This window comes from Paramacrobiotus metropolitanus, unplaced genomic scaffold, assembly GCF_019649055.1.
Source record: "Paramacrobiotus metropolitanus isolate TYO unplaced genomic scaffold, Prichtersi_v1.0 Parri_scaffold0000018, whole genome shotgun sequence".
In the NCBI taxonomy this organism is placed as follows: domain Eukaryota; kingdom Metazoa; phylum Tardigrada; class Eutardigrada; order Parachela; family Macrobiotidae; genus Paramacrobiotus; species Paramacrobiotus metropolitanus.
Genome location: NW_026570238.1, coordinates 1539796 through 1565971, shown reverse-complemented (window position 1 = coordinate 1565971; position 26176 = coordinate 1539796). Strand labels below are relative to the sequence as shown.

Here is a 26176-nt window from a genome sequence, read left to right as displayed (position 1 = left end):
GAGTTTTGTGCGGATTCTTCGGTAAGATCTTTAGTATCAGCCTCAAATGTCAAACACCAGATTGGTTGAAAAATTATTTGATTTTGTTTGATTTTGTGTCGATGGTTTGATTTGTAGGATTTTGGAAAATGTTGCCCAACAGGATAACTGTGCATGACGACATGCAGTAGGACAGCAGGTACGCATCTGATAAATCATCGTAAACAACCCGCATTTTAGTAGCAGTTTCATTTAAAATAAGATTATTTCCCAAAAACATTCTCATTCTATAGTGCTCCAGTAACACCTCGAAACGCTGTTTTAAATTGCTTTAGACGAATTTTCCGCTGAAATCGCAGTTTGTGTTGGTGCGTATCTACATGCAAGCGTTTAATAACAGGAAGTTTTAAATGTAAAGTTATTCTGATAAATAAAATGTTATTTGTTTGTGACGTTAACTTCCATGTTTTTATTTTGATTTTGAAAAAATTAAACTAGAGAATCTTATAGATTTTATGTCAGCAATTCGGCTGGCAATAACTTGTACCGTATACAGCAGAAAATCCTTCTCTTCAAATGACTTTATTAAATCAAAATTTTTTAATCTTGAAGTAATCTATTTATTTTTATTTGGTTTTCAGCTGCAACAGTGATTTTTATGCTGTATTTTTTCTAATGCAATTGCATGTCAACATGCATGCGTTGTACGGAATAAACCTAAATAATTTCGTCCAGTACAGGAAAACGTTTCGTGGCACCTAGCGCAGTGGAAGTATTTCCAGAAACGTTTGATTTATCAGTAGTTTAAATGCGCTGATGAAATATTTTGCAGGATCAATGAGTGATTGCGTCGGCTTCCCAAAAGCAGATTTGCCGTGCGATGCATGGATGTCGACATCCAAAACTGAATGCAGAATGCCTGGCTAGTGCTACCTTTTTTAGGATCTCATACTGAGCTGTTCAGGCTTTTTTATTCATAGAATATCGGGTTCTGCGTGATAACTGTGTTACGGATCGTGTTTTCATTGCTAATGGCATCGTCGCTGTGTTTTAGACAAGCTCGCTGTTATATACCTGAATAGATATATTTTACATCTAGTACTCATATCGAAATCGGTCATTTTCGTATAAATCTAAGTATTATTACATTACCTATAACATCTACATTTGATTCAAAAGCTATCAATAAACTATATCACAATTCTGACGAGGGTAAGTACTGTTCACAAAAGCTTTTCGTGCAAAAAAAATTAGCACATCTCGTCATCGTTCAATTACAGCCAACAAAATCGTCCGCAGCCAAAGATTCCTGCTGGCAATTATGGTAATGACATCTTGTTAAGGAAAATTAGGAGGCTTGGTAACACGGAAGCCAGGGAATATGCAATCTGGTCAATACTGCTTGCACAGGACGTTATTGACGTGATAGCGGCATGGTGTGAAGATTATGTCAAAGCAGTTCCGAAGTTCGTTGAAAATTTGTTGTCATTTAATACCACTGAAGTGCTCCGGCCGGTAGATCGACCGTGCCTTGTAAAATCGGGCTAAAAAGCCAACTGCGGGATCAGCTATTAGCGCCAGGCGCGAACCGCCTCCGGTGGAATCTGATCAACAGTAGCAGGATAATTCCTGCCTTGCGCTGACGACTGCTGCGACAAATAGCCGCAAAAAGTAACTGACTCGTCAAAAACGTAAATTTACTGATAGTTGCACTTCGAGGTCAATCAGGCATGTCGCTGAGTTTTTTCCTTCGTGTAAATTTTGTGGATTCTTCCGCGTATCAATAAACTGCCTCACTCGAGCCGCATTCACATCTACCATATCGATTACTCAACAGGAATTCTCAATTTCCAATTAGATCAATCAGTGTACAACCCCGTACAGTTGGATACGCACGGGTGCCCTAATGCAGGCTTCCGCTGGAATCCGGCATCACGTTTTGAGCGTATCCCGTCTGTTGTGTGACAAGCACATTTCAAAATCAATTAGTGGCCTGTTATCCAATCTAAGTTAATCCCATGAAACCTACTTTATGCGCCGGCTCAGTATTATCACTGTTATGGACTGTCTACGTGCGGTGCAATGGGCCGTAAATGGGCACTACACAATGCTTAGCCGACTAAATCACACTCTCTCGACCCAGATCGATATCCGTTTTTGGCAAACTCCAGTCAACAATAAACATGTACACACGCATCGCCACTTAAAAACACTGGGCTTCCCTTTCCCGTGCATGTGGTTTGGATTTCATCACACTGGTAATTTGAATCGATCACATTGGGGAAACAGTATATGACGGAACTCTTCCGCTTCCCATATCACAACCTCACCACGGCGTTCACATCTTCCCGACTGTTGACGATAGCCAGCGATATGCCGAAGATGTCTTTGCGCCGCTGAAACGGATTCATGGTGTGATAGTGTGGTCGATGGGGTCGAGTTTCCTCGGCGCCACCTTCTTCTTCCTGCACTTCACTATTGTGGCTAAATGTACTGCCGGCCGATCGACCGGGAGTACCAGCACCGCGACGCGACAACCGCGACCAGTTGGCCTGACACCGTACATACTTTCGTAAACTAAAAAATAAATAAATCCACGGATTTGTGCATGAATTCAGATTAGCCAGCAACAAGAGGATGGCAAATAGTTTTTCACTGGAACTCGTTAAATTGGACAATTCCGGGAAAAATGTGGTCCATAGAAGCGCAAATATGAACGGCGACCAGCATACAATGTAGCATACAATCACAACTGCCGTCAGCTTCACTACAACGATAATGAAAATACCCGTTATACACTGCTTTCATCGAACAACATAATGTGTGATTTCAACACAATCATTGATTATTGACTTCCAGTGACAACTGTAGTTTGCGGCAGTCGTAGTGACCAAATGTGCTACGAAGTTAAGGAATAAAAGCTCCGTTTTCCAATGAAAGATAGCAATTACGCTTGCACCACGCCGCAGCGCTTTCCTGATATAAACAAATATTACAATTATGTACCTTACAAATTACACTTTAAATTCGTCTTAAGTATCGCATTTCCTGCAGCTTAGTCGGTTGTTACACCGCAGTCGAATAAAAATTCAATTAATTAGTGCATCACACAAAATTGACAATTTAGAATTTGCATTAGCACCGGCAAAAATTTGTCTGGAACGTCTAGATACTCACTAGCTGGATTAATTTGCCATGCATCATTAAAAGGCATCATTAAAAGTGTACTCGTACGAATGCCTTGCGGGTCGACAGTCGTATGTTTCGAGGGTCGAAGCAATAGCTACAGTGCGCTTGGTTGACCATCTGCGTTGCATCTAACCATAAGGAGCTATCTCTTGACAAATCTTTTTCTATTCATTTTTAATTTCATAAATTTTCACAAATGTAAATTAGTTTTTGCTCTTAATGGATGTACAAAGTAGTTCCTTTGTCATTTCTTTGCTAAGTGGCTCTTCGCGTAACCGTTTTGTTCTATGCATATTGCATGCTTTTATTACTCGATAAAGAAGACGCATAAATCGATTAAGAAGGCGCACGCGTAATTTTCAATCTAATGCTTCCACGAAACAATTATTTAAGCTACAACTGCGCACAGCTTTAAAATTTAATGAATTATAAAATCTGTGGGAGTACGTTCCCATAAATAAAATAGCGGTACAGCCCTTTAACTGCCGGCTAAACTGGAGGCTGTTTGTTACCATTGATTACTGCGAAAATTACTGCACCTGTTAAGAGTTTAGTTCTGTTATACACTCTCCGATAAGTGGAATGAGTCGTCCGTCCGACAGATGAGCGCGCATTAAGAATCGGCAAGGAAGACTGGGAAACTGTACTTTTCCGTGAAAGCGAGTTACGTGACCTTTGCACCACTGACGCTTTACCGCCGGGTTTGATTTTTAAGGCACCGTTTTCCTTGAGGCGTATTACCTGTATATGAATAATTGATTAATATTGCCATATACTTGATCGTCAAAGGTGAATTATCGATCGCCTTCAAAGCCACATGATTACCTTCCATACTGTTTGGATAACTTTGGAATAGCTGAATATTTGCAAAATCAATGGAAAAAGGTAAATACTGAAGGCAAACCAGGCCACATACATTTTGGAGCCTGCAAAAAGCAGATAAGGAACAAGCATGAAGAATGTACACTAATTTATCTATAATGTAATTGTCATTAAAATGGAAATGGCCAACCAACCCCATGGTTCGATAAACGAGGCCCAACAGTCAAAAACGCCGGGGAGTATTTGCTGTTGGGAAAATACAAAAATCTGTGGTAATGAGCACAAAATCGAGATGATCCACGCCGTCAATATCATCACTTGACAACGCCGACCGCGCCAAGAATAACTGTTTAGCGGATAACAAATGGCCATCATTCGATCGTAACCTGCAATTTCACAGACCAATTGCGCATATTCCGTCATGTAGCGTTCGACTACATACAACTAGTAAAAATCGATCATTGTGTGTATACTTCTATCGCCGTAGCACTGGATAAATAATTTACTTTCATCCAATAAGCACAGTTTTTTTACGATTTGTTTTGTGACGACTGTACGATGAAAAGTTGTGCAAAAACAATTCGATAGATCTTTATCGATTAATATGTCGACATTTCTTGATTGCGTGATCAGTGAAATGTTTTGCTGTAATTTATTGATGAGTTATGCATGTTCAAGCAAAAAGCCGGTTAAAAATTGATTTTCTAAATGCCGTTAACCTTACATGCACTTTTTTCCAGTATGATTAGAATATTTTGTCGATCAGACAGTCTTCGATTGAACAGTTTCACTTACACATCATGACCAATATCCAAGCCGAAAGGTATATGGAGAACACTTGACAAAATTTAACAGTTTTACATAGGAAATCGTTGCCTTTGAAGCGCCATGTGATATCCCAGATCATTTGTGGAAGAACGTTGAGGAATGCCACAGAGAGATCAGCCAGGGAAAGATGTAATATAAAGTAGTACATCCTTGTGATTTTTTGTCGACGCAGCAGAAGCACAATAAGAACAGCCATGTTGCCAACAAAAGCTACACCAAAGCAGACTCCCATTAAGGCTATTTCCAGCTAAAAAAAATCAATATCAATTGAGAAACTCATTTAAACGTCTCGCTGTAAATTATAATGTATGTTCATATCAAAGTTTAATTCACGACGAAAGTAATTTGTGACGAAAATATTCTGTCACCATAATTCCTGCAAAATATTTTTTTACCATTGTAAAATTTTATGTAATTAGAGGACATATTCTGCATCCACAATAAGTGTGTAACTTTAAAACTGCTTCGTCAATGTTTAAAGGCGATGCATTTATGCATTATTTTTTTCGTAAAACAAAGGCAGGTGCCACGACAACTTTCATTTTAAAAACATCAGGTTCTTCGTCACCGCGACTAAGTTATAGGAGCATGAATGCACAAAGGAATAATCTCGCAGATAAAACCGAAGCTGCAACCAATTGCTTTGTGCAACAGGAAGATACCAAACCAACATACCAACATAGTATTGCACCATTGTTAATACTTACTGGTGTTTACGCAAAAGAAAGTAATTTTTACTGCGAAAAACTTTTGTGCATCAAACTTTCTACATAATTATACTCGCAAATATTCAATTAACGTAACTGTATCAAGGCGCCCGAGTAAGATTATAATAACTTAAAAGTTCAGATTAATGCAACACAGTATCCGTACTTGCATATTGGAGATTAGATCAAAAATTAATGAAGCACGGTTATGAAAACCGCTTTAAAAATCTCACAGACCGTGCGAGCTAAGCTTGCATGTTGTATGGTATTTTGATAAAACAATGTCATAATTATCAAACGGAGTACATGATGGCATTTTATAAAAGACCGCTAAACGACTGCTCGGAATTTATCTCTTACTATCGAGAGCTGTTTGCACCTAACCGGCGTCCGGCATAAGGTATTTTTTACGCAGTAGCGTTCACTACAGTATAGACATGTCAGATAATTATGCACGATACTAACAATTGTAAGGCTCGTCGTGCTGAAAAATACTGATTGCGACTTTTAAAAAATAAATACCTGCGCCAAATCTTCATCCCGAGTCCTGTACGCATTGTTATACGAGCTCGAATTGCCAGATGTGACATTGTATTCGTCCATACAATCACTGGATGTTGACATGACTGTTCTGTGGGTCAAAGTGAAATGGCACTCCAGCAGATCGTTTTTGCATCCCAAGGAAAAACAATGTTGACAACAGAGCCGATTTCATTTAGCCACATGTATCCCCAGCGAAACTCGATTTTAAAGATACGGATATAACCAACCTCTGAGGTATAATGCGGCAACTGTCAAGGTACACAGTAATGTATACGTATGCAAGCATGATAGGGATTTGATGTTCACACTAGCGAATCTGCCGAATCACACGTTCGTGACCTTCACGATCAGCTGGCGGCAGGGTTTCAAACACACCATCTCATCTGTCATCAACACTATCAGAATTGTTCCATGTATTGGGCGTACAAAAATGCGGTCTTTCGTAGCTCCGGCGCTGCTGGAGATGGAACAAATCTCGGGATAACACAGGATGGATTTGTTTTACCTCGTTGTTCTATTGTGCTGCCACTTGTATGGTTGCCGTATTCCTCACAGGTCTTACACTGTGCTTACATTATGTATTTTACAGCAACAGATACTCAAGACGGGAAAAGATTTAGTGGAACCGACATTATAAGTACCAAAACCCTGACAGTTCATAAGGAAACGCAGTTCGCAGCGCCAAGGTGGCATCGGCGCCAATCGGAGCCTGGAGGAGGCCGGATGGTGCAGGAGCATGTGCACGACGTGCACTTCCATCAGCTTCCGTGCACGCCGCTATTTCATTGGGAATTTGTGATGCACTGTATACAGTATATGCAAATGCACTGTACAGGGTTGTTACACAAACCATTGACTTGAAATATTATTTTTAGTTATAATTCTTGGCCTATGCCGCTCTTTTTTTACTGGCATCGAATTGGCCATGGCTCGTCGTTTATTAAATGTTATTTTAGTATTTTAATAACTGGAGACAGTAAGTGCAGGCAATATTCGCTTCGAGTATTAAACATTTTAAGCCATTACAAACTGATTACCTATATCTGGATGAGCAAGTCGTTGCACTTACAGTTAAAGTAAGACTTTTGGCACTATATATGTCGGAATTACCGGAGTAAAAGGTGATATAATGCCGCGGCCGTATGTTCGGTTTTACATAGTTTAAGTTGAAGTAAGCAAATTGAGTTGATTAAGTCAAATTTGCTTTTAAGCCAAAAGTAAAATAAAATTATAACATGGGTGTATCTAACAAATTTTTAGTTGCGGATGTGAATTATGCGCTTACTAACAAGATTTATTGAATATCCATAAACATGTGAATTAAAAACATGGGTTTAGTTTTCTTAAATAAACTTTACTTGTTAATGAATTACATGCATCTGCATGGAATGCGCTGTAATTGCGTCACAGGAAGTGCAACAAGATCGTCTCTGTTATTACCAACCCGGAGTTCACGAAAGGGCGTTGCGTATCGTGTTACGCTGATTACTATTAAATTGGCTATTTTGATCCAAACGAAATTTCACCAATCTTTGAAATACACTTGTTCAACAAATTACAGCCAATAAAACGTATCCTACAAAAAACGGCTACGTACAATACTTATTGTGGTACATGGCATAAGGGAAAAAGAACAGAAATGATTCTTCCAGTTTAAATTCGGTAGCACCGCGGCAAAAGGTCAGCAATTCGGTAACACCGCGGCAAAAGGTCAGCAAAACCTACTGTCGTTTGCACATGTTTGATCGAACTGTTGAAATTGAACTTATATATGATGCTTTTAATTAGTGTAAACCTGCGCAGGCGATTTATTATGTATGCTGGCCGAAGCCGAATAAAAGTTACACTTATTATACCCTGCACTTCGTATAGATTTTTTATCACCCTTTTGTTGCGTGAAATGGTGTGCTAGTCAGTTAGCCAAAAACCAAAAGTTAATTCGTAAATAAAAAAGCTGACAGTAGTTAACTTCAGACGATACGCACAACATTCGGTTCAAAAATTGTGTATTAGTACTTCTGTAGATGCTATGGTGTCTAACCGCAAAGTGCTAACACCTAACAGTTTACGCTTTGAGATACAAATTACTCGAATATATAATATTTGAGTATTAGTGAACGAGTACGTAGTTCTGCGCGGATTAATAATGTAGGCATACGAGTTATGACTGCGACAGACTGTCGACAAAATTTTCAATTGCAGAAATAAATTAAGTGATTTTTACCTTGAGAATGGGATGTTAATTTAATTACTTAATTTGTTATTATATTAGTTACTTATTACTCTTGGCAACTCTTCTTTAATTTGTTGCTGCTTTGTGTAAAAAGCTTGCTATTGTGTTCTGAAAACTATAATTTTATAACGAAAGATCACTCGGAAAAATTGTTACTGTATAAGTGTTTTAATTATAGGTTCATACGGTAGATCTGTTGCCTGTACCAAACGGAAGCTCGTTTATGAGAGCAGCTCTCGTAATACTGTATTGTCGAGTCAACTTGCCACCTTTTTTTACAGTGAGTCGTATCCGATTAGCATACAACTCGCTGTAAGAAAAGGTGGCAAGTTGACTCGACAATACAGTATCTGCAGTCCGTAATATCCTCACTTGCGGAAGCTGCTGCCGCCTTGAGTAGCAGCAGAAATGTACATAAGCAACCCAATGCTGCATACAGTTTGAACTTTCAAGCCTAGAGAGTAGAGACTAATCAAGCCTTAAAAATGAACTGTTACCGTAGTTTCATTTTTCAGATCGTATACGCCATACGGACACTTTCAAATTTATTTTTAAAAGCTTGTAATGCTTGTTTTCAAACTTTGTCTCTCATTACACCTGACGACTCCATGATATTCTGTTGTTTTGTATTTTATATCAGCAGAGTGTATATGACGTTTGAAACATCGTAACTCGTAACTGGTTGAGAAATTTTATCAAGCTGGATTTCGATCGCGAAATGGCCAAAGAGAACAATGCAGCTGGAAAAAGCCAGCCAAAACAGAACTCCAAAACGAATTTTTTTGACGACAATCAGGACGATGATTTCTCCTCTTATTTCCGAAGCAACAAAAAGGCTTCCTCTAATCCATTTGAAGATGAAGATTCTCCAGATGTCGCACCGCGGAGGAAGCCTGATCAGGGAGGCGCACCATACGGCGACGCTCACGAGAAGCTGTTGTCGCCGCGCGAACTGTACCAGCAGGAGGTGCAGACAATCCAGGATAGAACGCTACATATGACCGCTAAATCGTTGCTGGTAATCGACGAGTCCGAAGCAGTGGGGACAGCGGCAGCACAGGTATCTTGAAGTGAGATTCAAGAATTCATCTTTTGCAGCTTTGCTTAATATAATGTAACACTTTTAAAATAAGTTGTAATGGATGCAGACACAGAGATCCCATCTAAAGTCAGATGTGTCATGTAATCCAGCTCAAAAACTGAAAATTATTTTAATGGTAGAAGTTTTTAGATTTATTCGAAAGTTTTGGGATTTGCACTAATAATGATTCAGTTTTTCTGCTTCATTTTTGAACTTTTCTTTTGTATTTTGAAATTTTCGATTTGAGCACACCATACTATGCATGCATCGCCTGTTTTAATCAGTCTGACGAGTGACAAGATTAACTAAATTTTCAAGTTACAGATAAGTAACAGATCTATTAATATGTAACGCTGACTTCTGCAGGAACTTCTCGCCCAGCGAGAGCAGCTAGAACGTACAAATCGGAATTTAGACGAAATGAACACCACACTGGATCAGTCGCAGAAGCATCTCAATAACATCCGCAGTGTTTTCGGTGGAATCAAAAACTGGTGGACATCCAAACCCGCGGAACCAGCGAAAACAACAGTTTCCAGCAGCTCGAGCAGTCTTCGCAGTGTTGTCGAATCCTCTTCTGCACAAGCCGCCTCCGAGCCTGGTAAACCTCGGAGCAGCTCAGCTGATATCCCTCCTCAGCCAAGCAGGAATACTCCTCAGTCTGCTTATTCTGCGAGTAAGCAGTTTGACAAGGCGCTGGACTCCAATCTCGATCAAATGTCGTTAGGGCTTTCGCGTTTGAAGGGTTTGGCGGAAGGGCTGGGGACGGAGATTGAACAGCAGAACAAACTGCTGGATGATATGTCAACGAAAACCGACCGTGTTAGCAGTAAGATGGGCGACCAGCAGAAGAGTATCGACAAAATTCTCGGGAAGAAAAAGTAGACGTCCGCATTGTCAGACTCTTAGCTCATTCCGGTGTACAGACTTTTATGCTACATTTAGATTTCTTATTCTGTTTTGACTTCTCGGTGACATAAGACACTGTTCTGTTGATTATGAATTTCATTAGATTTATCATATTCCGGTAGATATACCGTATACGTATTCAATGGCAGTTAAATATCAAAACATTTCAAGAAGATAACGCACAAGGTTCACTCGTATTCTTTCAAGCGCACATCTAGTCGATCAATTTCACTGCAAGATTCTCCTAATTAAATTAAATAGCAAAGTTTTTATATTAGTACTTTACGATACGGGTAACAAATGTGATCACAAAAAAACTTGCCAACAAATGAACAATAGAAAAGGAACGGAGCTGAGAGTCTGAACTCTTGAGCAAAATCAGACCGCAGATAATTCGCCAGCGGAATTTAGTTGGCGAGTCAGGAGCAAGAGGCGAGACGAAAGATACGCATTGCGTTTCTTGAGATACAAGATTTCATCTGACTGCTTTTCAAGCAAATCCTCCTTGAAAGTGTGATCTCTGAAAAGAATTTGATGCGCCTTTATATAAAACGGCTTAAATAACAGACAAATATTGTAACATAGTTAAGAACGCATGCTGTTACGGGAAAGTCAGGTTAGTACTTAAAGCCAACTTGTGATCCATGGTTTATAGATGTCTGCAAGATTCTCTCGGTGCTCAAGTCTTCCTGGAGCACATCCGGTGTGTCTCGCGCTTTGTTGAACCGGTAACTGATAACTGTAATGAAAATTATGTAAGATTGTCCGACATTAGAAGTAACCACCGTCGCAGGCAACATAAATCTTACGTAAATAGAAAGCACAAATAGGAATTATTGCCGCCACTTCCAGACAACAAACCAGCTGTGCAGCGTTCGCACGTGTAAAATTCTTGACGCAGTGAATTTTATCCTGGCAAAGCTCATCCGTCAAGATGGTAACCAGCAAAAAGCTAGCCAGACCTACGAGAGAGAGATACTTTTAAGACATACGAGAAATACAGAGGTACTTTTAACTGATAAATATGGCTAACATAAATTTCAAAGATATCCAAAAGTTTTCCACTACCCGATCCATACTCTTACATTAAGTAGTAACTACAATTTCTTTACTGGAAAGACCTCGGTTGTAAAACTGTAAAACTTTAAATTATCTCTCAGATGTGCGATAAACCGAAGACTGAAAACCGAAAGTAAAATATCTGTATCGCAATTCCACTCACCCAAAGTTGTCGAGATAAACGGTAATCGACGAATCATTCGCGTTCTTCGGTAGAACTCCAAATATCCCCAATTTCTTGATGTCAGATGTACTTTTCGCAGCCAAATATCGATTCCCAACATCACAGCAAATACAGAAATTTGCAAATAAGCGATCATATCGAAGGCCGTGATTCCCCTGCACCTGTCGGAGCAGATTTCCGGGAATATAAACGAAAACATGGCATTTGCGATCTGCAAAACAAAGCGTTTCATATGTACCCAGTTGCATGGCAAAAGTCTATGGTTTCGAAAAATCTGCAATTTAATGATCATCAATATTAAAAACTTAACAAATCTTTTAAGAATTCTGAATTCACAGTCCAATGAACTAGCCAGGGACTAAACAGTGAGGAAATTACCACGCAGATTATTGCCGCAATAATCAGAGGTATATTTCGTATGGGGTGAAATCGGGTCTCGCCATCATCTCCCTGAATAAGACCCGATGAAAATCCATTGGAGCTACCAGCCATATCCCAGAACGCCACTTCGTCCGCTTCCGTGATTAACTGAGCAGTATCGACATCCGCCATTCTGTCAGCGGTTCGTTCAGTTAGATTCTGCAACGAGTATACCAGATGAACCCAACATGTAATTCATCCAAATTCAATGGTGATGCTTAGCAGGCAGAAAAGCAAAATCTGATGGTGAAAATCAGAGCGGCGTTCCCAGGGAATGCCATCATGACTTACACTGATATAAGTCGTGTCCCTTCCTAAGCTGACCATTATCCTCGTGGATGGATCGATTTTGCAGTGAAATCAGTAATCCAGAAACGTTTGGCGAACCATAGCCTTTAGAGAAACTACGATCCAGGAATACAGGATATCATGAAATCCTTCAGCCTTCACTTTTACTGGCCCGTCATTATTTACAGCCTCAGTGTTCTATGCCAAAGCAGGACTGTGGAGCTGAAGTAAACATCAAAGCTGCATTCTCAAAATCAAAACCAACCTTCCTTCGGCTACCTTCGTCCTGTTTTTATTAATCCCAGTTATTTAGTCAAAACAATCATAAAACAGCCAGTTATGTGCGATTTGGCGAGTACTGCAAGTGCATGCGCAAACACTTCAATAAGAACGAGGAAGCAACTGGAAAAAAGGCCTGCAATATCCAACTGTTCCAACAAAATGATTTTTTTCCGTAAAACCACGTATATTTACTCGTATATCTTATTAAGCAATTTTTATTTTTCAGTGATTAGATAGCCAAGTAACCGCCCCCGTTTACCGGGTGCACCAGCAGCGGTTGGTTTTGTCAGTTATCCACGGACTAGAAGTATGGCAAGAAACACTACGAGGACAGTAGTTCTTCGCGGTCGTTGTCTAAAACCAGTTGAGTACTTTTGCTGTTGTGCATATCGCTGACTGCTGTAAAAATTTTAAGTTATTAGTAGTTATTACTAGTAATAATTTTTTATTTGTATCGGCTACAGGTAGTGGTGGAACTAATCTCTGTATTTCTATTTCTATCTGATAAATGAAGTCTGGTATTGGAGGGTTATTTCTTCGGATGTAAGCTGTAATTCCTTGTGTATCATGGCAGCATCTCCAGGAGAAGGTAGGTTGTTAAACACCTCTAACTAAGGATTAGTTTTTTTACTGTTTGCAATTGGTTTTCTGGACTTGGATCGAGTTAAAGAAATTTTGAAGATTGTTGATGATGTGAACGTATTTTACAGTAATCGAAAATGCGACTGCCATCGAGTCTGACGATTTTGACATCCAAAGGCAGAATGCGTTATGGGCAACGGTGTTCTCTGGATTAGGGACCATCAAGGAAATCCTGCTCAGATCCCTGCATTCTGATCCATCCATTGTCAGCAATGCCGCTCAACGGCCAGTGGGCGAACGTTCGCATTTGGCAGCGGGTAGGTTTGGTAAAAGTCGAGGCAGTCTGCAGGTACGAAGTTTTACCTGACGGCCTTACCCAAAACATTCTGGCAGTCTTCGTTAAGTTTTGTTAAGTTGATAGCAAGATTTGAAATAAGTGTCTGTGTACAATCGGATTATGCTTGTTATATTCAGAATTTACTTGTGAAAAGTCAGTACAAAGTCACTACAAACATCTCTTCATGGTGATGTGATAAATTATCATTGCCGTTACTTTGTCTATTCGCCCGCTGGATCGCTGATTTTCGTTGCTTTTGTAGAGTTGATGGAACAAGAACTCCCAGTAACGAACAGCGAGCAAGTTTCGAAGACCAAGTACAGTTTTTTACTGGATGAATCTGACAGTTTGCGTAATACCAGTGACATATATGTGCTGGATGGATTGAAAGACGAGTTGGAAAAATCGACAGACAATCGCGGCAGCGCTAGCACAGATCGCGATGCCAAAATTATTGCTTTGGAAGTAGAAATCAATCAGCTCAACGCGGCTGTAGCACGATTTCAGACCGATCTCCAATATGAACGAAAAGAGAACATTGGTCTGCAGCAGCTAAACGACCAGTTATACTCTGAATTAGCCGAGTTGCGGGCGCTGATTTCTCGGTTGCAAGATCGCAGCCAGGTCAATAATGTTCAGTCGCAAACTGAACCGCAAGACAAACCCAGCATGTTATCAAAGGAGCCAAAGAAGGGCAAGGCTATTTTACGAACGGAATCGCTGGATCGAGGAAAGGATGTGGAACGGATACTGTCGGCGCAGGATGCGGAAATCCGGCGGCTGCGTGCCGCGGCGGTCAACAACTCAGAATTGATGGTGGTTATCTCTGATCTACGACGCCAGTTGAGCGATCGGTCAGCACAGGTGGAATTATTAAAGAAAGAGCGAGAAAGCGTTGGGTCTTTTATTACTTGTGGTGAGTTCCCAGACGCTGCTAAATTATTAACCTACGCGTAAGCATTTACTCGTTGCTGTTGGCGTTAAAGAGAACGCAATTCTGCATTTACACACGGACAAGAATTTTTCTGACGTGCAGCTGATAGCCAGCGAATCTTATTCCCGAGTTCCGGAAGCCCAAACATGGTAACGCATTTGTATTGTACATAGTGCCCACAAATGTCCTAATTTTCGTTTAATTTTTCGATTTTCTGTTGTTGGTGGGATTCGTAGCGGCTTACTTTGCTTCGTTACACTCCGTCTGCGTTTGTTAATTTGGGTTTCGATTTCCAGGACCGGCTCTCTTACATCTCTTCATTCCGATTCTTGTCGTTTTGATGAAGAAACGGCGTTTGATCATCGTTTATCTCGACGAGCTTCACAAAATTCAGTCTCGAGCCGAACAGAATCTTGTACGTACTACATTGCATGCGACTTAAAACAATAATTCGGTAACTTGGTCTAAATCTATTAATTCGTGCGAAACCGATTCAGGAACGAAACAGTAGGTGTAGCGAATACTGTTTGTTTGGTATAACTCAGTTTCCGCAGTCGAGTCTGCCGAATACTGACAAGAGAATTCGATCAAATCGCTGTATCATGTATGCATCCGCTCGCACCAACTGGTTATTGTGCCACATCCCTAAATCGTGATCATTTCCTTTGTAGATTCGTTTCGGTACAATGACAATACACCTTCGCGCATGGAAGAACTAGAACGCAGAAACAGAGCACAAAAGCCGCATCTGAAGTCATCCTATCCTGTGGAGTCCCGAGTGTCAGCCTGGCGTCAGGATCCAAATGTTTCGACTTCCGGTGCTGGAGAGGAACGTAACAAAGACGAAAATGTAGCGGCGGTGTGTCTGAAAATAAACAAAATGAATATCAATTAGGCATACTTATTAGCAGTGTTTAGTGTCACTCTACTAGTATTGTACATAGTACAAATGGTAAGACTGCTTACCTTACCATGGAACTTTTAGGCCGCTTTTCTTTCGGAAAAAGTCGAAAAACACGATGATGTTCCAAAGAAACATAAGGGTTTCTTCAAGAAGATACAGGACGCTCTTCATGTGAATGTGTCAACAACGAAGGAAAAGAACTTAAAGAACAGTTCGGAAAAATTTACGGTTGGCATTGTGCAATTCGTACCATTGCTATCAACATAAACAAGTACTAGTACAATAATTATATGCAGTTTGCAGGCACCGGTTGAAAAGTCGTTGGCGTTTACCATTCAGATTACTCCGGAAAAGAAAACAAAATCTGTTAAGGCGAAAAAAGCCTTGTGAAAAGGAAAACCTTAGTTTCTTGATTTTCTAGATGCTGCATTCGCGATGAGCGCCGTTGGCATGCCGAATGGCTTGGTATCATCAGATCGCGCGTTGCTGTTTAACAATTAATGGCTTGATTTTAATTGTAACATACAGTATACAGTAGAGTTACTGTGCAAGTGTTAAACATAATAACTTCTAACAATGTTTCCGGTACTTTTGAAGTAAAAGAGATGCGTTGCTTTATGGTCTCATTTCCGCTCTCTGTCGGTAAAAGTTTTTGGACGTAAGAAAAATCTTCATTTTATAGGATGTTTAAAGGGAGTTGATTCTCAGAAAACATTGTCGTAAAGATGTCCTGTGCTTCTTCAAATCTCCGAAAAGTTCATAAATTTTTAATAATACTAGTTTTGTGCTGTGGTTCTCTTGCGGTCTCGTAATTGGTATAATACGGGCATTTTTTTTATAATGATCTGAATGTCTGAATTCAGTGAAATTAGAAAAATAAATTATAATGTTGAAGTTGAACGATTAACCGTAATATAGATATGAGTATACGGTACATACTTCGCTTTCGCTGGTCCAAAGTACCATGCAGCGTACATGCCGTACACTGTACGTGCTGTATGTACATACTTTCAGGTCTTCGCAGTCGGTACTGTACTGTGCAGCCAACAGACATACAGTACACTTTGTGGTGTCTCGTTATTACAGTTAAATCCAGTTTGAAGTTATTGTAAATTCTTAATACAGTACTGTACTGATTTGATTGAGCTATTTTATTACAAACACGTAGTATTTTGTCTTCCAGTTTCATGCATGTTTTTAGGAATGAAAAAGGTTTCTCTTATTTGAAATCTAGAACCTACGAGTACAATCGTAATCGTGCATTATTAGTATACTTACTGTACTGCAGAAAAACTTCGGATGCACTGAATGTGTTACAGCGTCGGGATTTGGAAATTTAGTTTCTATAATGAATCGTTGAATTGTTCGAATTTTTATTTGGATGATTGTGATATTTGGGATTTGGGACCTGGGACCTGCCACCAGCCACACCAATATTTCATTCCGAATCAGGGAGCAAAATTTATTTAGAAATCACTGCAGACATTTCCATTTGAGATTTATTACGATTAGCATTTCAACTAACCACCATGGATACCGACGAACAAAGAAAGAGGATGGGACTGCTTGAATACCTGAAAAAAGTGAAAGAGCAAGTGGTAAGTTAAATAACCAATAGTTGGGACTGCTGTATCATTTTAAAGAATTCGGGCAACACCGGAATACCACGAAGAATTTTAGATGTTTCAGTTCGTATTTTGTAGTAACACACAATTTGTTATGTGTAAATCTGGGTGCGCTGGCGGCGTACCCTCCCGATTTCTTCTGTTTTTTCTTATTGTTCGCTTGATTTTTTATTTATGATTATGGGTTTCGAAATTTGCTTATGACAATTGTAAGAAGGAGCTGTTAGAGAAAGCATGTTAATTTCCGGTTTTGATTACGTTAGCGTTTCTCGGTTAGTTTTGGCAAAGCCTAAAATTACAGACGTTTTGTCCGGTTTTGCGTGTGGAATAATTTTTCTACCGCACTGGAAATTGGCTGCTGCCGTACGAGCATTGCGTAATTGCCGGCTGATTGTCGGTGTGGTTCGTGGAAGTTACGAAACTGTCACATCGGCACGTGTGCCGTGACTGCGATTATGGTTGGAAATAGCGCTTTAATCGATTCCGGTTAAAAGCGCACTCAGGCGGCTTACTTGTCAGTTTTTCGATTCTTCTGGGTTTCCTTGGCCTAATGTGAACTCATCACCCTTAAAAAAAAGCAGGATTGCTTAGCATTGAGCCGCTGTAGAATAAAGCAATTAATTGATGTTCTGATTAGAATAAAGCAATTAATTGCTCCTGTGGCCTCTGCAGACTGCAGGTGGTTTTCTCTGCTTTGTTAAAATGAAGAAATGTACTTACTTACAGAAATTAAATTTGCTCGAGCCATATTATTTCTCAGTGTGCTGTGGGGCTATGGTAAAATATTCCGAATTTCCGTTAACAATTTTTCGTTCGCGGATTCCGGTAAATTTTTAATGCCGCGCGCCATCGCGTGATCGTATGAATTAGTAGTGTTGGATAATCATTCTAATAACTGGTTCAGTGATAAAGGGAGTTACTGATATAATTGTACATACATATCACCGTATCAGTCTTTTTACTTGTGTTTATAATAAGAGGCCTTTAGAGTAATAATTAAAGACCATTCAGTCAGGTGGATGATGCGATATCATCAATACTGTGTATACGAGTTTTATCAATACTGCCTGTTTTTGTGCATCGTGTGTCTACTTGTGAACTATTTCTTTTTGTAGATTCTTCTTTTTGTAGTTTGATTCTTTGAGTAATTGAGTATTAAACGTTCTTTATCGTATGCGGGGAACCTTTACGCAAACCAACAAATGCTTTCCAAATTTGCACTCCTTAAAAAATGGGCTTTTACATGAGTAATAGCTTTCTGTATTTGTAAGTTGGAGGTGCACTCGGGCACGGTAAATTAATTATGTTTCCGAAAGTGGGAGTTCGATAACAATCAGGATTTGCTGTACCTGTCGCGATTTCATTTGCGGAAATAAAATTTAGTTTCTTAATATTAGCAGTACTTACTGCCGGCAAGTACCGCTTTGTCGGTTGTTTGATTGAACAGATTGAGATGGGATAAAAGAACAGTCCAAAATGACATTTGAAGAATCGAGACGATACGTTTTTGTTGACTGTGGTGACATTTAACCTAGTGGTTTGTGGAACTTTGTTGTAAAGTTTCTAGAACTTCGTTACGGAATTTGGAATTTGACCACCCATTAAGTAACGCCGAAAAGTACCACAGCAAATGAACCTCGTGCATCTCGCATGCAGATGGTCAGCCTGCGATGGCATACATAATAAGGCCGGTGCTTCGTGAAATTGTTACATAGTCAACTTAATTGTCGCCACTGCGTTCGCCGCATTGCAAGCCGAACACTTTTCGAAGCATTACACCATTGAAGTCCCAGCTCGTGTTTCTAAGAATGTTTGGAATATGTAATGTGAAATATTTTTCAGGCTCAGAAAAACTGGCTGGATTTATGGGAAGGTGTCCGTATTGTTGTTGGTAGCGAATCATGCGATTTGGATTCCGCGGTATCAACACTGGTGTATGCATTTCACGTTCACAAGGTTGACTGACCATTTTGACAAATTAGCATGCACTGACATTCATATTGTATGCGGTAAACTTTTAGACGAGCGACGCTAAGTGTCTCGTGCTTCCGGTACTTAATACTCCCGAGCAGGATTACATCCTGAAAACCGAAGTCGTCTTCGCGCTACAAGAGCAGGGCATTGATAGCAGTCAGCTGATATTTTTGGACCAAATTACCATTTCCAAATCCAAACACTGGACCAAAGTGCAGTTAATCCTCGTTGATCATTCCACTCCCGTGGGTAAACTGGCCGATTCCCGAGCCACTGTTGCTGAAATTGTTGATCATCGAGCGTTAGTTCCGGGGCAGGATTACCCCGAGTAGGTGATTTAGTGACGTATTACATACACAGCGGAGACTAACGAACCTAATCTAACGCATGATTTGATGCCTCGCAGAGACGCACTCCTGACAGTTGAACCTGTTGGCTCATGTGCTACCTTGGTGGCAGAACGTTTGCTCAATCATCCCGACTCGTGTGCCCTGACGGCTACAACTGCTTACCTGCTCTACGAAACAATTTTACTTGATACTATCAATTTTTCACCGGAAGCACGCAAGGCTACTGCGAAGGATCGCCGTGTGGCTGACGAATTAGTGAAAATGATTCCAGTTACCGCTGTTAAACCGCCCCAGCAGATTCTATCGAGACTGTTGGATGCCAAAGCGGATATTGCGAAATTGAGCATTTCCCAGTTACTGCAGAAGGATATGAAAATCATCACAACGGAAACACAGGAAGAGATGAAATTGGCTATTTGTTCTCTGCCTGCATTAATAAAGGTCAGTCAAGTTGCATAAGGTCAATACTGATTATATGGTGCATATTGTGTGCCCAACAGTTACTATACTCGTACACTGTGCAGTAGTTCGAAATGAATTACTCAGTTATGCAGTATGGTTTAATAAGCGTATAATATACTTGCTCTGAATTTTTGATTCTCCGCAAAACTGTTCGGCAGTCATCGTGTTTTCTTCTTGAGTACATGGCAGGCGTTTTTCGTTGAAAATTTTCCTTTAATTAACGACATTTTTCTCCTCTGTAAGATACAACCACATACTTTGATGCTATGATTCTGTGAATCTCTCGATACTGAAGTTCAATCGTTACTGCTTACTTAATGATATCAGCACAGCTTTATGCTTATGTCTACTTTTGTTTTCAGGAACGTTGTATTTCTGAGGCAGCTCAGACGGAGATCGAACAGTTTTGCGATCAGCGAGAATTGGTTGGTGCGGTGATTTTGGGTACTTCGATTTTGTGTGATGAGCAGTTACAGCGTGATATCTTGCTGTACGTCCCAGACCATTTGCTGCTTAATCGGGTAAGTGCGAGGTGCATAGTGCGAAGTACGGAAGCAGTCACACGACGGTCAATGCTGTATCGCAAATTCGACGCCATCGTCTGCTGTATCAGATCGAGCCTGTAGATTTTGTCCCTTTATCATGTTGGTACTCGTTTTATTGACTTAAATTATTTAGATTGTCAATGCGCTGCATGAGCGTCGTCGGAACTCGACGCTCCATCTCCAGGCTATTGACGATAACTTCCGCCCGAAGAACCTCTCCTTCCGCTACTTTAACCAAACCAACGTGACAGCATCAAGAAAGCAGATTCTACCGGTGCTGCAATCTGTGCTGGACACTGCCAGCGTGATGCTGCCACCGTTCCACGGTGAACAGGATGATGATGATGAGAACGAGTCCAATTTGGACAGTTATCCTACTAGTGTTCCACCCAATAGCTACGTGGGCGAGGGATTTGTTCATGATACGCAGTCGGTGATTGGACATGTGACGCAGCGTGTGCAACGCATGCAGACCGGAGGCAATCCGCTGTATTTTCCCACGAGTGGGGAGAAGCGATACCGGTCGGATAGTCCACTGGGAGAGCGGCTGTTTGATTACGATAATATTAAAGGAAGGAGCGAGCCGTTCACGCCCAGCAATACCTTTGTGGATGAATCGGTGCTGATGCAGGAAGGAGCGCATCTGGACACCCAGCATGTGGGCATTTTGCAGAACAAGATGACCTATCTGAAACGCAGACAGGAGAGTGATTATGCCCGGGAGCCTAATGAGCCGAAGGATAGTGAAATTGGCGTTTTTGAAATGGAAGACGATGAGAGCTTGTCGCGCGTGCCGAAGCAGTATGGAAAGGCACAGTTTCCGAAATGAGATCGGATACGTGTGATTACGATCGCGATTGTATATGATTTTTTAAAATTTTTACTCTTTGTCAACTGTTTGGCTCTTATTTTTTGGCTTTCTGCGAATTCTGGAATTATTGTTGGTATATCATACACTTTATGTTAGTGTAGTGGGATTTCATTGCAATTGGAATTTGCGTCTGTAAGAGAAATAATATTTTCGGGAAACCGGCTCTGTTTCGTGTATTTAGTACTGTGTGTACTGCAGAGTTGTTTGTGATTTTGAAAGGTTATCAGAGATAGTTACGACGAAACGTTTTCGCAGGTTATTACTGATAGATTTTGGCATAGATAAGTTGCCAGTATGTTAAGTTATCTACACTTTGTCCAGTGCACACAACGCTGGACAACTTCAGACTAGGAATTATTTCCACAAATGGAACACCGCAATAAAGAGCCGAGTCATTACCTTAATATGGAAATATAATCAAGTAAACCATAGCTATAGAAGTAGACGAAAAAACAGCGGTATGTACGCAGGACATTATCCTGTCCATGTAAACAAGAACAGGTGAAAGCGAAAGGTGGTGGAAACAGAGTCCTTACCGTTCCATTTGTCAAAACTCCTGCCATTTACATTCAAAATAATGCATGTTTACTGTGTTTGAGGACGTACTTGAACATGAGAGGTGAAACAGACTTTATTTGCCAATGTCGCTAATGCAAACAGTCCACTGGTAGTTCGAAGATAGCGTACCTCCGTATGATTTTTATCAGAGATTGTACTTTGTATAGTGGAATGGTTTGTAAAAATGAGTAAGATGGCACAAAAGTGACAGTCCGCCTTGTTTCCGAAATTGCATTATTGGCCTGTTTGTTTCATCTAGATACAATGGACCTTTCGAACATTCCTGAAAAACGTGTCCTTTCCAAGCAAACACCGTTTATAAAACCATGTATTCTTACTTATGGTTATTATCTATGGATGAATATTTTAGGGATTCCATTAAGGTTACGCGATTCAGAGTTAATTTCAAACCAGTATAAGAAGAAACCCAAAATCCTTGAACTAATCAAGCGCTTCTGGACTGTTGCTGTATTTGCCGGCGCTGCGTTGTACCTTGCAATAGATTTCAGCCAATATTTTGTTCAGCATTATTCTGCAAAATTGTATGCTGTTGATTTTTTTGCTTTAATTGTTTTGTTATTTCGATGGTGGTCAGTTATATTGCCGTTATTCGTCATTCTGGATTTATGGATTACCAGTAAAAATGTCAAGATAAGCGCTCTAGTGCTGGCTATAGCAGAGCGTGTGCTTATTTCCCAAACATCTTTATTCCAAGGTTGGAAGTTCATTTTGGTGGTTTTTGTTCTAAACCTCTCCTTAATAAGCTTCTGCACCGCTGGATATATGTGGACTTTTAGCAACACAAATGATACATATTTTGGGAATAATTACACTTGGTTCAGCCATGTTCCCGTTGTGATATACGGAAGACTACGAATACCGCAGTGGATATTTATGCTAGCCTCCTTTTCCGGATTATTCTACAGCACAATGGCTGTATTGGCTGTCGAGATATTTATTGTTTCTTTGAGTGGTGCCATCGGTGGGGGTTTCAAGAATGTCCAGATTGGCTTAAAATCTCTGGTGATGTCTTCGACGTCGAAAAATGCGCCACGAAATGTGGCCGTAACCCTGCGAAGGCTTAACTTGGAGCATTTTCAGTGGTGCGAAATGCTGGAACAGTTCAACTACGTGTTTTCGTCATTCATATTCTTGTTGATGGTGCGTGACCTTATGGGATTTCTGGCCGGTGTTGCCATTGCCTTTCGGTTCCCTTTGCAACGTGATAGTAGTGATGTTGAAGTGGTTGACATTGAACACATGCTAAAAATTATCCATAATCTTGCATGGGGTTGGTTCGGCGCTTGTATAATCAGCATAATGCTGCGAATTACCACCTTTATATGGATAAATGACCAGGCAAGTGCACTCTCTATACTGTGTAGACTTTAAACGGTGGTGCGTTTATAATCGCAGTTAGTAAAATAAGCAATGTTAAAACGTTTTAATGCTGCTTAATTAGGCAATTTCTTCGATAAAAACTCTGCGATCGATATCGTGTGCGCTTGAAGATCGGGGCATTCGCCAGGAGTGCAGCGATTTTGTACAGCGCATCCGACGGTCGGTCACAGCGGTTTCCGTCTATCACACCATCCCAACAAATCGCAGTTATGTTACAGCGGTAAGTTAGGTTAAGTTAAAAGTATCGCGCGGTTTTGCATGCAGTTTTTTTCAGTACTTTAGCAACTTTGGTATCTTTTGGACGTTAATATAATTGTAACAATTTTTGGATCCAAAGTACTCATGGTGTGCTGAACAAGTAATTCATTTTTCCATTTACTCACCCGGCCAGCTGTATCTGCAGCAATACAATTGAATACATCCTGGGAAAATAATATGTAATAAAAACTGCATGTTTTCTCAATTTTGTAGGTTTGTGGAGCGATGGTTACATATTTAATTGTAATTTATCAAGTTCGTGACCAGAAACAGGACGTGGACGACGTTGTAGACAGCCGTAATGCAAAAGAATGGATGGAGCACATCATAAAAATGCTTTGAATTAAATATCAACTTTGGGCATTCTATCTGACTATCGGATGCAAGGAAATTAGGACTTATTTTCGCAGATTCCGGATACGTTATGAGTTTATTTGTCAATTTTAAAAAAATTGACAAACATCAATTTAAGCCATACAGTTACCATTAATTCTTGTCATTAATACTGGTATAACTAATGTCTTTTTTCAAGTTACAATTAACAGCTTTTTTGTGATTAACGCCTGCTTACGTATACCAAATTTGAACATAATTCACGCAAAATTAAATAGTAACAACATTGCCGGAAAGAAAATTTTTCGTTTAGATCATTTGCCATGCAGTTTTTCTGTGATTAACAATTGTGACTATTATAATTACAGAACTATAGATACCTACTAGAATGCATATATTTGTTCATGTCTGCTCTTGTTTACAAATTTTAATAAGTGAATACGCGGATTATTTTGCAGTAAGCACGAGAAAATAATGACAAAACAGTAAGTAAATGCTACGAGTCAAGCGGGTTGAACACCTGCTGTTAAACCTTCCCAGTGTGCATGAAATGTAATTACGAGTGTCAAGTTCTAGCACAGTCCACGGAAACGTGTCCGGTACGATTGGATTTGGGGCGACAGGTTCTTTTGCACTGGCAGGATCAAAGGTTACATGGGAGTTTTCGGGCGTTTGCTGATCCATTCTTTAACACCTTGCAGATTATTGATTCGCTGCTCGTGAGCTTTCAAGAGCTCGTAGCCGTTGAGGGCATTGGGTTCCACCACTTGCAGTTGTCCCATTCCATGGGCAATAACGAAATCTGGAGCAGCGCATTCTCAATATAACATACTATGATATTTATATAAAGATGAATTATGTGCTCTTTCATTTTTGCGTACGCCAGTTTGTATAATGCCAGTGCTGTTATTATAATGTAATATTTATCTTTGTACATGGTACGCATTTTTTAAGAGTAGTTGGTCAGAGTTTTCCGTACGCATAATGCATGTGAATACAAAGCAAATTAAACTGATCGCCGCAGAACGCTGTGTAAGTGTTCTTACCTGCCCATGTGGGTCCACTGCCAACAAAAAACTGTCCGCCATTGCTTTTTAAATGCTGTTCGTAAGTCTTAAGAAATCCCGGCAGAGTTTCATTGAAGTATTTCTCTTTCATTGCCTTTTTGCGGGTTTCATCTTGCTCAAAAAACCACGCGCTTAAGGGAGAGCGCATATCTGAAAGAATAATTTCAAGGGATGACAAAAAATATATATTAATGACATATTTTATAAAATGTGCCAGAATCGTTTAATTAACCAGACATAATTAAGCGGTCAATTATACCGGTTGCATAGTCTGCTAAAGCATCTACTCGAGCCTGTTCGAATTCGTCCTTCCCTGCCAAATTCAGGCGCTTTCCAACGAAGCGAAGAATAGCGTTGCTTTGTCCGATGGTGTGGCCATCCACTTCCAGAAAGGGCAGCTGATGAAACGGGGATTCTTGTTTCTGCGAAGAGTTCGCCCAGTTTTCCCGATCTAAGCGAACGTCTTCATACGGCACATTGGCATAGGCAAACAATTGCCGAACGGGTTCAGCTATGCCGCGTAAATTAAAGTATGTTAATTTATAATGAGAGTCCTTGTGAGCCATCTTGGGAAATGGGCCTATAATTAAACTGTGCAGAAAGCAGCAGAATTTTTCAAAAGCTAAACCTTTTGCGAAATTATTGCACAGTTGCACCACCGAATAAATACTTTTGGAACTACTGTTCCGGCGCAATGAGGTAGAGGTTTTTGAAGAAGCAAGTTTGCTCATCGGATGACGATTAACGCCTGGGGTGCAAATCCAAAAAGGTCTTGTTTGTCTTGTGCTTCTGGCAATTGTGGAAAGCATCTGCTTCTCACCGTGATAGCATTATGTTACTGTACTTGCATTATACACACGTGCAGGTTTTGCTGAATGTCTTGCAACCCTTGCGGAATTTCGCAATTAAAACCTGTTTTCTGCTATATGTAGCTTTATTGGTCAAATCATACTTGGGGGCAAAGTAAAGAAAGAAACATGTATACTACAACAAGAAAATCTCATTTAATTTATCCAGCCCTTCCATCGTGCCAAGCACTGACGCCGCGTTACCCCGCTGAATCTCTATCGACAAGCGCTGTCTTAAAAATTCATGCGAGCGTGCTTCGCCAGTTTGCTGCTGAAGTCTCTTCCCCAGTTCTTTTCTGCTTGCTCGAGTCTCGAAAGAATAAGGCCTACATAATTCCAGACCAGCAGATTTTGTTTGTCGAATGCAGAAGGGAACTTGCTTGCGTAAAACTCTGTTGTACGCAAGCTAAATTAATGCAAATTAAATACTCGTTACCTATGTATGTGCCCATATCTGTACTTCCACACAGTATTGTCCGTGTTAAACATAATACAGCTATTAGAAAATCTGTGTAATAATTAAAAAAATCAGCTATGATTATACCGTGCGTAGCAAATATGTACGTAGTTAGTAAGTATACAATCAGTACAGCGTAAACTGTA

General features: G+C 40.2%; 7 protein-coding genes across 13 annotated transcripts; 4 read left to right on the top strand and 3 right to left on the bottom strand.

The window, feature by feature from the left end:
- Positions 1 to 832: 832 nt before the first annotated feature.
- On the bottom strand, positions 833 to 6675 carry LOC129585760 (oxytocin receptor-like). The gene is made up of 6 exons (XM_055478593.1): positions 6048 to 6675; positions 4786 to 5065; positions 4185 to 4376; positions 3994 to 4094; positions 3708 to 3909; positions 833 to 2746 (listed from the first exon to the last, which is right to left on the bottom strand). Exons 1-6 carry the CDS (start codon positions 6147 to 6149, stop codon positions 2298 to 2300), a joined length of 1326 nt encoding a protein of 441 aa, XP_055334568.1. The 5' UTR covers positions 6150 to 6675; the 3' UTR covers positions 833 to 2297.
- A 2097-nt stretch (positions 6676 to 8772) lies between these two features.
- On the top strand, positions 8773 to 10536 carry LOC129585699 (synaptosomal-associated protein 29-like). Its single transcript, XM_055478490.1, has 2 exons — positions 8773 to 9361; positions 9749 to 10536. The coding sequence occupies exons 1-2, from the start codon at positions 9020 to 9022 to the stop codon at positions 10265 to 10267; spliced, it is 861 nt and encodes a 286-aa protein (XP_055334465.1). The 5' UTR covers positions 8773 to 9019; the 3' UTR covers positions 10268 to 10536.
- LOC129585698 (transmembrane protein 192-like) lies at positions 9644 to 12700 on the bottom strand. 3 transcript variants are annotated; one of them, XM_055478488.1, is made up of 7 exons: positions 12508 to 12700; positions 12246 to 12440; positions 11913 to 12113; positions 11514 to 11745; positions 11101 to 11253; positions 10916 to 11030; positions 9644 to 10811 (listed from the first exon to the last, which is right to left on the bottom strand). In XM_055478488.1, the coding sequence occupies exons 2-7, from the start codon at positions 12279 to 12281 to the stop codon at positions 10670 to 10672; spliced, it is 879 nt and encodes a 292-aa protein (XP_055334463.1). In that variant the 5' UTR covers positions 12282 to 12440; positions 12508 to 12700; the 3' UTR covers positions 9644 to 10669. The 3 variants fall into 3 exon arrangements, with proteins under 3 accessions (XP_055334463.1, XP_055334464.1, XP_055334462.1); XM_055478489.1 differs by having other exon boundaries at positions 12246 to 12358; XM_055478487.1 differs by having other exon boundaries at positions 12246 to 12700.
- A 113-nt stretch (positions 12701 to 12813) lies between these two features.
- Positions 12814 to 15681, top strand: LOC129585882 (uncharacterized). 4 transcript variants are annotated; one of them, XM_055478771.1, is made up of 9 exons: positions 12814 to 12887; positions 12989 to 13113; positions 13235 to 13423; positions 13706 to 14359; positions 14430 to 14526; positions 14674 to 14792; positions 15049 to 15236; positions 15363 to 15509; positions 15585 to 15681. In XM_055478771.1, the coding sequence occupies exons 2-9, from the start codon at positions 13092 to 13094 to the stop codon at positions 15669 to 15671; spliced, it is 1503 nt and encodes a 500-aa protein (XP_055334746.1). In that variant the 5' UTR covers positions 12814 to 12887; positions 12989 to 13091; the 3' UTR covers positions 15672 to 15681. The 4 variants fall into 4 exon arrangements, with proteins under 4 accessions (XP_055334746.1, XP_055334748.1, XP_055334749.1 ...); XM_055478773.1 differs by having other exon boundaries at positions 12843 to 12887; positions 13039 to 13113; XM_055478774.1 differs by lacking the exon at positions 12814 to 12887 and having other exon boundaries at positions 12902 to 13113; positions 15049 to 15227.
- Positions 15682 to 16368: 687 nt separating this feature from the next.
- Positions 16369 to 21270, top strand: LOC129585648 (exopolyphosphatase PRUNE1-like). The gene is made up of 6 exons (XM_055478410.1): positions 16369 to 16879; positions 18749 to 18862; positions 18928 to 19208; positions 19287 to 19671; positions 20055 to 20213; positions 20371 to 21270. The coding sequence occupies exons 1-6, from the start codon at positions 16811 to 16813 to the stop codon at positions 21064 to 21066; spliced, it is 1704 nt and encodes a 567-aa protein (XP_055334385.1). The 5' UTR covers positions 16369 to 16810; the 3' UTR covers positions 21067 to 21270.
- Positions 21271 to 21871: 601 nt separating this feature from the next.
- Positions 21872 to 24852, top strand: LOC129585646 (uncharacterized). Of its 2 annotated transcripts, XM_055478407.1 has the most exons (3): positions 21872 to 23025; positions 23129 to 23287; positions 23539 to 24850. In XM_055478407.1, the coding sequence occupies exons 1-3, from the start codon at positions 21931 to 21933 to the stop codon at positions 23665 to 23667; spliced, it is 1383 nt and encodes a 460-aa protein (XP_055334382.1). In that variant the 5' UTR covers positions 21872 to 21930; the 3' UTR covers positions 23668 to 24850. The 2 variants fall into 2 exon arrangements, with proteins under 2 accessions (XP_055334382.1, XP_055334383.1); XM_055478408.1 differs by lacking the exon at positions 23129 to 23287 and having other exon boundaries at positions 23539 to 24852.
- LOC129585647 (glutathione S-transferase 1-like) lies at positions 24071 to 25448 on the bottom strand. Its single transcript, XM_055478409.1, has 3 exons — positions 24985 to 25448; positions 24705 to 24875; positions 24071 to 24460 (listed from the first exon to the last, which is right to left on the bottom strand). The coding sequence occupies exons 1-3, from the start codon at positions 25289 to 25291 to the stop codon at positions 24309 to 24311; spliced, it is 630 nt and encodes a 209-aa protein (XP_055334384.1). The 5' UTR covers positions 25292 to 25448; the 3' UTR covers positions 24071 to 24308.
- Between the last annotated feature and the right edge of the window lie 728 nt (positions 25449 to 26176).